General features: G+C 36.7%; 2 protein-coding genes across 3 annotated transcripts in view; both read left to right on the forward strand.

Annotated features, from left to right (window-relative positions):
• The window catches only part of LOC107595956 (protein unc-13 homolog B-like), a 40835-nt gene extending 34781 nt beyond the window's left edge, over nucleotides 1-6054 (forward strand). Inside the window, exons 37-46 of the mRNA XM_016286558.1 lie at nucleotides 1557-1645; nucleotides 2033-2179; nucleotides 2444-2567; nucleotides 3400-3444; nucleotides 3522-3593; nucleotides 3908-4055; nucleotides 4191-4247; nucleotides 5113-5205; nucleotides 5353-5512; nucleotides 5689-6054. Of these exons, the coding sequence (XP_016142044.1) occupies nucleotides 1557-1645; nucleotides 2033-2179; nucleotides 2444-2567; nucleotides 3400-3444; nucleotides 3522-3593; nucleotides 3908-4055; nucleotides 4191-4247; nucleotides 5113-5205; nucleotides 5353-5512; nucleotides 5689-5974 (1221 nt within the window). The 3' untranslated portion in view covers nucleotides 5975-6054. The remainder of the gene's footprint in view (nucleotides 1-1556; nucleotides 1646-2032; nucleotides 2180-2443; nucleotides 2568-3399; nucleotides 3445-3521; nucleotides 3594-3907; nucleotides 4056-4190; nucleotides 4248-5112; nucleotides 5206-5352; nucleotides 5513-5688) is intronic.
• A 1828-nt stretch (nucleotides 6055-7882) lies between these two features.
• Nucleotides 7883-10447, forward strand: part of atp8b5a (ATPase phospholipid transporting 8B5a) — a 27168-nt gene continuing 24603 nt past the window's right edge. For both annotated transcript variants that reach the window (XM_016286520.1, XM_016286521.1), the window contains exon 1: nucleotides 7883-8087. The gene's annotated coding sequence lies outside the window, so the exon portion shown is untranslated. The remainder of the gene's footprint in view (nucleotides 8088-10447) is intronic.

Here is a 10447-nt window from a genome sequence, read left to right on the forward strand (position 1 = left end):
GACTTCCACATGAGATAAATGTATGAGAGGACAGGATAATGTGAAGACTCTCAATGGAGAATCGGTTCAACACTGCAGCTGGAATTGCTTGCCAATTTAGCGCTGAACAGGGTATGGATTTGTCTCGGCACATTTAAGAGAAGTCGGGCTGAAAGCGCATTCTGCAGTTACGAAGCCTCTCATCAGCAGAAAGAATCAAAAGGCTAGACTAACCTTTGCTTAGGAGCATGTTGTGTGGACAGAGGAGAACTGGTCCAAAGTTCAAACTGGGAAAGACTAAAGCCAAAATGCGTAAAAAAAAATCAGTGAAAGGTTGAGGAGGAAGTGTCATGGTTTGAGGGAGTTGGATTTCTTATACAGACACATGGGAGGGTCAATGCAGATGTTTATCAGAACCTCCTTCAGAGACATGCAGTACCTTCCCTGGAAGCATCTGCCAATCAGCCTGTAATTTTCCTGCAAGACAATGCCCCCGTCACACTGCAAAACAGATAAAGCAGTTCCTTGAACATTGAAATAATGAAATGGTCGGCCCAGAGTCCTGATGTAAACCCAACTGAAAATCTCTGGAAAATCCTTGGCAACAAAATTATGACTAAGAAACCCATTAGAGTTACCAACTATGGAAGAGACCATGATCACACCAGCGCAGTGTGAGAAACTAGTGATGAAGATTAACAATTGTAAGGTCCGCCCAATGAAGGTATCCAATGGTGGCTGAAGATTTTCTGTGTGTTCGGCCTTTTTCGTGCGCAGAGTAATTGAATTTCAATTAAATTTTAATCGGACTCCATTTTATTATGACCTCGAATTTAGGTTGTCATATGAATTGGTTGTTTGTCCATTTCTGATTATTGTTATTCTGACACTTGATTATTCTAGTTAACCCTTTACTTTATATTTTACTCGTTCATTAGGAATCTAACATTTCCAAATACTGTTTGGGACCACGTTCTTGTGTAAATAAGGGATAAATATGCTATTGTTCTGTAGTTTTAAAGTTTTATTGGTCCTTTCTGTCCATAAGCTAAAAGACCGAAAGCAAACAAACCCTACTTAAAAGTTTTCTCTGTTCTACCACCCTGATTGTCAGAATCAAATCTACATCCCTTACTGTCGATATTGTGTGATGTTTTAATTGTTCTTCATCAGCAGTATTAAACTGAATAAACAAATGTTATTGTTCATTATGGGAATGAAATCATAACTCCTCCACTCTTTGTTTTTCTTTTTTTTTTAACACCTGCTTTAATTAAGCTGTTTTTGGATCTGACAGATGTATTGCTCAAAACTTTTCTTACTGTGGAAAAACAGCTTTAATAGAGAATGTTTCCAATTTGTTTCACTTTCCTGATGCTGATTCACTTGCAGAACCATGACAGACATTGTGATTTTTTCTCCCTACATTCTCTCCTTTCCTTTCCACGCCTCTGCCTAGTTTAAGTTCGATATTTTCTATTAAACTAACAATTCTTTCCATGTGTGTATGTGTGTGTGTGTGTGTGTGTGTGTGTGTATGTGTGTATGTATGTGTGTGTGCATGTTATTCTCAACAGCTCGACTCAGAGGCTGCAGATATCCTCAATGACCTGCAAGGGAAGCTTAATTCTTTTCTGGATAACCTGAGTGGCATGTTTGCCAAGAGGTAAACTTAATTTTCTGATCCTGAATCTCATCTGAATATCATTATTGCAATGTTTCTGAGTGTTCTGCTTATAAATGTCAGAAAATCACTATTCTTTATTTTTGTTTTGGTTTTTGTTTGGTTCAGTTTTTTTAAATTTAATTCTAAAAACATTTTATTTGATTATACATTTTATTTTGAAGCATTTTGAATGCATCTATAAACAAATATAAATGAATACAATATAAACATGATTTTTAAAAGGCGCTACAGAAAAAAATCTATTTTGGAAATAGTGCCGTTATCATTGTCATTTTGTTTGTTGGCGTAATTTTGAATCTGTGAATTCTGCAATTTTTTTGCTCATACCATTCCTATCTCCCTCTCGCTCTTTCCATATGTATATAGTTTCCAGGCCCGTATGAATGCATGTGTGCGTCAGATGGCGGAGATCCTGTATCAGATTAAAGGACCTCTGAATCAGAATACTCGTAACACAGCAGAAGCTGATGCAGACAACGCACTGCGGCCGCTCATGGAGTTTCTCGACACAAAGTCAGTTCAGCTCAACTTTCTTTAGTTGCTTTTAGACCAGTTCAGTTTCAGATCACTTGTCAATTTTGCCACACTAAGGGTCTCCATGTGTGCCTATTTCTGTTTCTTGGCACACTTGGTATTCTATAAAAGAGCAGAACAAAGTGAAATGATAGCCTGTCATCAGCTGAATTGTACTGTATCTCACAAATTGCCCAGGGAAATTCCCCAGACTGCCAAATGTAATATGTACATACACATGTCTGTTTGCGATGTGTGTTGCAGCCTCAGCATCTTTGCAGACATATGTGACAAGACTGTGTTGAAGCGTGTGCTAAAGGACCTCTGGAGGAATGTTCTGATTTGCATGGAGAAAACAATTGTGTTACCTCAGAGCAGCAACAGTATAGTAAGTTATTTTACAGGAAACATAAACATAATGTTCAACGTTAGACACCTAAAAACTCATTTCATGACACAAACAGTACTATGATTCTCTGTCCCTGCTCTCAGAGCACAATATATACTGTTTTACATTGTCATTATCAATGTTTTTATTATTGCTATTTCAATTGTCAGTGTTAGTATACTATCTAGGGATATCAAAGACTACAGTACTCAATCGCTCAGAAGCGACGGTGATGATCAATCATGAAAACACAATAATTGAATAACTTTTCCTCAATTTCCTGACTTTTCCTTGTTTTTTTTTCAGTTTTTATTTTAAATTTGTTTTATTGTAGCATTTTGCAGTCGCAAAAAAAGAGATTGTGACAAAAGTGACGTGTGAAAGTGGTGATTGATCATGAACAATGGAAACAATAATTCCATAACTTTTCCTTAAAATCAAAACATGCCAAAAAAGAGCCTTTATTTTATTTGATCATGTTTTTGTTCTAAATTTATTTTATTTAGTTTTTTTAAATGAGCCTCATCTTAAATTTTTTTGACAATCATTTTCTAACTGGTGGTCACTTGTGGTCTGATTTGTCATGACTGCAATTTCCGCAGTGTTTTAAAGTTAAAACGATTTTTAATTTGAGATGGCATCTGCGCTGCTTATGGCAAGTTGTTGAAATAAGGAGAAAAATGTCTTGTACTAGAGTAGGCAACATGACCATAATGGCATTTCTGAAGTTAACACGCTTTTGACATTTAGACGGTTAATAATATAATTTTTTTTTTTCAATTTATAATACTGGCAGGCAGAGGTTTGAAATATTGTTTTTCATTTTTTTTAGGGAGCTCAACTTCTTACTGCTGCTAAGGAACTGTCTAAACTAAAGGTATTAACTATAATTACTTGAAACATATTATCTGTAGCCTAAGGCAGTGGGTGTGGCTAATGCGTCCCTCATTACAGGGAGGGGTGGAGCCAAAAAGCTTGTCACTAAGGCAATGTGTGATCGTGGAGACAGCACTGGATTCAATCAAGGTGTGTTGGTGGATATGGCATGCCTGCTGAGTTACAACACGTTAAATTGTCGGCTGTCTGCTTAAAAACAGAACTGTCACACCAAGTCAACACATTGCACACTGAGTGTTTGGGTTCTTGGGATCGGTGCGTCATTAAAGTGTGTGGGAAGGAGAGAGAATCTGAAACAGTCTTGAGAAAGCTGCTCACCACAATCATGCCTTTTCACACGTAATAACATTGTCAGACAAAATAAGTTACTGTGAACTGTAGTACCTTTTGCAGAAGGAAATTCAGCCTAATTTTCTCTCTCTCTTTAACCTGCAACTGGATAGCTCTTCTTCCATGCTGGTGGGAACGGTTTAAAAAAAGCGTACCTGGAGAAGAGCCCTGAGCTATCAACGCTGCGTTATGCTCTCTCCCTATACACACAGACCACAGATGCTCTTATCAAGGCGTTTGTAACAACACAACATGCTCAGGGTGAGATACATACACTTGCACACATGTTCAAGTGCTGACTTTTATCAACCCTTGCACATGGCCACACAATCTCTGTATAAATTATTTGACATTTGCATGACTCATGTATTTTTAAAATTAAATTTCTTCTTGCAGTTCAAAATGGTATGGGCATCAGGATCACCCCCAAGGAGAACGTTCGACCTGACAGAGGTGGGCCGAAGATTCGTTCATCCTTGACTCTTTGAAGGGCTAGGAATAGTCTCTCTCTCTCTCTCTCTCTATAGTGAATTATATTGTAGAATTAAGGAAATGAAGGGGAAAACAGAATAAATAAATAAAATAATGTAAAAAATAATTTAATAATATATTTTAATAATAAATTGAATAAAAATATGTTTATATACACAATGCATATGTCAGTAAGATTTTGTGTTTTTGTGAGCGTAGTGCCTTATGTTATAAAGGCTGCATTTATTTAATTTAAAAATACAGTAAAAGCAGTAATATTGTTTAATGTAGTGTAATTTATTCCTGCGATAGCAAAGCTGAATTTTAAGCAGCCATTACTTTTACCATCACATTTGCGGCTCAAGAAACATTTCTTCTTATTATAAGTGTTAAAAACGGTCGTGTCTTATTATTATAATTGTTGTTTTTTTTAAATCGGGATATATTTAAATTTTTTCACATTTAAAAAAAAAAGCAGCATTTGTTTAAAATAAATATTTTGTAACATTTTGAACAGCAGTGTGTGTGTGTATAGGAAAGTGTGGCACAAAATTATTTTTCAAAATTGACTCTCTAATGCCTTTGAAATTTTTAGCATTTTAGGAAAAAAGCATTTCTGTTCCAAGTTCCTCTGCACATTACATAATTATTTATTAAATATTTTGGGTAATATAATAACGCCTAAGCTACCACTGGCACATTTTATAAAATTTGATTAAAATCCATTCAATAGAATCCCAAAATTTTAACCACAATCAAAGCATAACGTGTAAAATAAAAATGCATATGTTTGACTGTAATATGTTGAAAATACAGTATTTGTAAAATGAAGTGGTTTGATTGACAGGCTCTGGGGTTGAGCGGCTGATTGGGGAGGCAGTGATTCAGCTGGATTTGTCGCCCCCAGCTGGAAACACTGAGCAGAAACTCAGTGTCAGAGGTGAGACTACAGCAAAGAAGAGCTAAATTTAGGACTTATATCTGTGCATTTAAGTGTCTGGTGAGATAATGATGATTTTATCAAGTCTTGATGCTGAAAAAAAACCCCGGTGTCTTTTTATGAACTCTTTATCTCTTTCTCTTCCAGTGATTGCGGTAAATGACATGAGATGGCAGACCTCCGGGATGTTTCGTCCATTTGTGGAGGTTAACCTGGTCGGCCCACAGCTCACAGAGAAGAAACGAAAATTCACAACCAAATCGAAAAACAACAGCTGGACTGCTAAGTACAACGAGGCCTTTCAATTGTGAGTAAAAATGCTCTCATCTATTAAATATGTGGTTTGAAACACGGACATTTTCTATAAGATAAATACTAGTACTTACTGGCAGTTAAACTTTTATTTAAAAATGTAAAAAAAAAACATATTACTGAGAATGGTCCACTCATTTGTGCATTTCCTCTCCTTTATTTTAATCTCAGTGTGTTGGGTAAAGGCGTGAGTCTGGACTGCTATGAGATTCAAATAACGGTAAAGGATTATTGTTTCGGTCGTGCGGATCGGGTGGTCGGGATCTCAGTACTGCAGCTGCGTGGCATAGCAGACCGGAAAAGCTGCGTGTGCTGGTGCCCCTTGGGCCCGCGTATCAACATTGATGAAACCGGGACCACTGCAATACAAATCCTCTCTCAACGCTCAACTGATGAGGTTGCCAAAGAGTTTGTCAAACTAAAATCTGAGACCAGGCCTGCTGAAGAAGGGAGGTGAAGATGAAACTCAAGGTTGACCTTATCATTAGGATTAAAGTGGACTGATTTAAACAGAAGAAATGTATAATACGAGACAAAGGAAAAGACTGACAGACAAACAAGCGTTCACAAACCAATCACACAAGGCCCTACACTGTTTATAAAATTGTGTATGTTTATTCAAAGCCTTAAGAGTCACTTAACTGTTTTACTGGATTTGCATCACTCCTCTTGAAGGGGAGTGCTAGCATTGAGAATAGTGTTCCCACGGTCATGGAAAATCTGGAAATATCAAGGAAAAGTTATGGAAATTAATTAAGTCTTAAAAAGTCATTACTAAAATATTTAATTGGCTAGTAATCTCTGCATTTGTGTTTTAAAAAAAAAAAAACAATCTGTAAAGTAGACTACCACATGTGCATGTATTTCTTGTAAATTCCAGCTTTTGGTCATACGTTTTATTTATGTTTTGTCAATATGTGGAAAGCTATTTATGTGTTTTAAACTGTGGAAGAGTTCACAGACTGAATCCATATTCTGAATTTATTTATAAATTATTTATGAATTAATGTGTGATTCTGATCTTTCTTTCTGAAAACCGTTATTGTGCTGCTAATAAGCACTTGTGTGTGTTTGGATGCATAGATCCGTGGTTGTAAAACCTACTCTCGCTCTTTCTAACTTTCTATATGACTGTCGTTCTTCCTCCTAAATCATTTCCTCTCTTCTTTCGTCTTCAGTATTTAACAGCAGAAGCATGTCATTTGTAGTGTTCCTTCTCTCTTTAGAAGTTCCTCTAGAGGAATCCCATCCAGATATGGCAGGTCCAGCCTTGTTCAAAACCACCAGGCCATTTCACTCTCTTGACCTTTGCCTTTAATGAGGTGACATGTTTTAAAAATCAAGGAAAGAGAGGTAAGACTCATTTCTGTATAATGCAGATCACTTATTTGCATTTAATGTTGGTGCATTTTGATGTGGGATATGTATATTTAAAAGGTGGTGATTGGCATTGATTTTGTGGCATATACTTTTTTACCTCTAAATTAAAGCTAGTTTGATGGCTTCACATTCAGATTCTCTCACTTCTGCATTTTGGGGCAGTTTAGGGTCATTGGTCCATACCATTTTTTTTAATGCCAAGTATGGATAAACATGTGTGTGCACTAGTATGTGCATGAGTGTTTAATAGTATGATTAACCTGATTTCTTGGATTTTTCTTTTTTTAATGGGTTCATAATAAGGTTACCTATAATCATTTCATCTTATAAAATGCATGCATTTTTGTTACCTGACAAGTGCTGTATCAGGACTATTTCAGTGATGATTAACTAACAGGATGAAAATAAGTCATGCCTGTGATAGCTTTCTCTCTAAATCTATGCTTGGATTCTTAGTTATAGTTTGGGAACAAATTTATATATATATGTATATACTGTATTTAATAAAAAATATTTTATTTTTATCTAAGGACTCAGTTGAGTGTCTGTAGCAACTCATTATAATTTGCTTTAAATAAAAATGGAAGTTCTTGTTTATGGTTAAGTACATGTGTATTTTGTGTGTATTTAGTTTGTGTGTGGCCTTGTGGTCATAGTGAACATGCTCAGTACTGCTGTACTTTGTCAGTGGTTAGAGGAATGGGGGGGGAAAAGTTTGCTTCCTTTTTTGGTGTGCAGGAAATCGATACTTTTTTAGCAAGTAAGTGGGTGAGAGAGAGAGACTGAGAGATGTGTAGAGATCTTAACAAAAGTTTTACAGTCTGAGTTTATTATACAGGAGGACCAAGAGTAAGTGTAACCTTAGATAAATTGTCACAAGAGTGGAACAAGAATGAGTAACACAAGAGAGCACTGCAAGTTGCCACCCCTCTTCCTTGTTTATCTTGAGTGTGTGTGTGTGTGTGTGTGTGTGTGTGTGAATGAGTCTAGGCTGGATGTCTGCTCTCCCTGTTTCCCATCAACGTAAAGTGAGAGCAGATGGAAGACTGAGAAGCGAGAGAAAGGAGGAGGAGAAAGAGAAAATAAGAGGGCAAGACAAAGAGGAGGAGACTCTTTAGCTGACTTTGGCGAGAGAAAGAAGTCCCACACTAGACCTACACGCACTACGATGTCACCGTAGGACACTTATGGTAAGAATCCAGAGGATAAAAAGGTTAGGGGTGCAGTGAGAGGTCAAGGTCAGTAGAGGGGGATTCGACAGACAGTCCTAGAAACGGGAAGTAAAATAGTGGGTGTGTGTGTGAAAGAGTTGCTCGTTTTTTTCTTTTTCTTTTTCTGTCAGCAGTTTTGAAAAGAGGGTGGGAAGAGTGAGAGGTTCACGTAATACACAGCTTGAGGGTGAGTTTTGGTAATCATTGCCTTCTGTACAAGAACATTAAGTGTCAAAAATAGACTAAGAAAGTTGAAGTGTTTTGATATTTGCATTCTGTTGGACTGTACATCTTTCAAACCAGTCAGCTGTCTGAGAAATATACGCACACAGGGTTTAACTCTTGTGAAGTTACTTTAACACCAGGTGAGAACGGATTTAAACCACCGAGTATAACTCTACATAGTCAGGCTGTAAAACCCTTTTGGCTCGAACTGGAACCTGTAGAATCATCCTTGTATGTTTTTGGTGAATATTTAGTACTGTTGATTACATACCTCTAAAAAAAAAAAATCAAGCGAGAAAACTCAAATGTTTGTCTTGTACTGGAAAATATTCTCAAGACTTGTTTAGTACATTCTGAAGTCTGGTTCTCTTCAGGTTCAGGAGTTTGTCATGGGCTGTGTAATGTGTATGATGGCTTTGTGTATATCTGTGACTGTAGCATGACCCTGAGTTCCTCCGGTGGCCCATATAACTCATTGTCAAATACAGCAGATAAATAATGCAGTGACAACACACAGCAGTCTCTATCTGATCAGAAATTATTATCTCTCTGACAGGCTGTTATTGTTAATGGATAAATAATTAAAAGGTCATTAGAAATGACATGCATTTATCTGGTAAAATGAGAGTCCTCTCCTCCTTTTGCTATACCTGAGTGCCGTTGTAAGGATTGGCTAGATTCTTCATCAGCTCTTGTCTTATAGATTTTCTATTTAGTTGTGATTTATCGCTTTAATGCCTTTACTAGAAATGTTTTCTTTATTAGTATTATTATTTATTTTATCTTATTTTATTTTTTTATGAAAATATGTACATTGGTATGGTGTTCAAACACAAGCAAGTTCAATTAAGGCTAGTTGAAATATATAAAAAAAAACACAAACTATGTATCATTATGAATAAGTGTAACACAAGAAGAAAAGGAAGGTTAGTTTAGTTGTTCAGTGTTTTAACCCCAGGGGATTTCAGTAAAAACAGATAAAACAGAAGTAACTGAGTTCCTCAAATTCTGTTGTATTGTGATAACAGTGAAGCTGCTAGCAAGGGTAACAAAACGTGAGGAATAAACTACTGTTAAAATAACACTAACAATAGAAGGAGGACAGCAGCATGTCACAACCAGTATGACATCGTATTATTAGTTACACTTGGTTTGACAAGCATCACTATCACTATTACTGTTTCTCATAGTTTGAGTTTGAGGTTATGACTAACAGCTCTAAGCATTAAACATTTGCCTCGCACCATTTGAGGTGACTCAAACCATGCAGCCTGTAAAGAATAGCTAGACATCTGTGGTGATAAAAGTATGGCGGATGGTAGAAAGAAAAAAAATCCCATAGACCTGCATTGAAGGAAGGACCTGAACTGTACAGTACATAGATACCAGTGGCCAGTTGCATAAACTGCATGTCTTACAAGTTTAATTTAGTTTATCTAATTTGTTTCTTTAAGACTGGTCATAACGTAGATTGGCCTAATTTGAATCTGAAAAGTAAGACCAATTACCCCTTGGCTAACTGCTAGTTGGTCAGACTAGTTCTTAAAGGGGTGGATCAGTGTTTTTTTTCTAGGCTTGATTGTGTTTATGGGGTGCAGTCTAACATGTGTTAATGCTTCGTTTTTTTAAAAATGCATTATTTTTCACATAATTTACATTTATTCCACACCGCTCTGTCCCTTTTCTGAGAAACGCGCTGATCAATTTCCTGCTTTTATGAAGCCCCTCCCTCAGAAATAGGCAATGGGCTCTGATTGGTTAGCTAGCCCAGTGTGTTGTGATTGGCTAAACCACCTCTAGTGCGTGTCTAAACGTCCTGCCCCTCTCCTCAGCGGCATGTGCTCCGGTTGTATTGTAAACAAAGGCGCTGTTAATATCGCTTATCAGTTTGAGCCCGATTGAGAAGCAGAGGATATTATTGAAGAGGATCGTGCAGAACCTGTTTGTTGTCGTCTCATACTTTTAGATACGCTGTTATTTATAAATGCTACTGCTTATGTTAGCTTTTAATATATGGTTTTATCCTGGTTAAAGCTTTAATACAGTACGGCAATTGCACACACGTCCATGTTTAATGCTTCTCATAGCTATGTGAAAATAAGTGTATAATTGTA

The sequence above is a fragment of the Sinocyclocheilus grahami genome, unplaced genomic scaffold (assembly GCF_001515645.1).
Source record: "Sinocyclocheilus grahami isolate Dianchi unplaced genomic scaffold, SAMN03320097.WGS_v1.1 scaffold211.1, whole genome shotgun sequence".
Taxonomy (NCBI): Eukaryota; Metazoa; Chordata; class Actinopteri; order Cypriniformes; family Cyprinidae; genus Sinocyclocheilus; species Sinocyclocheilus grahami.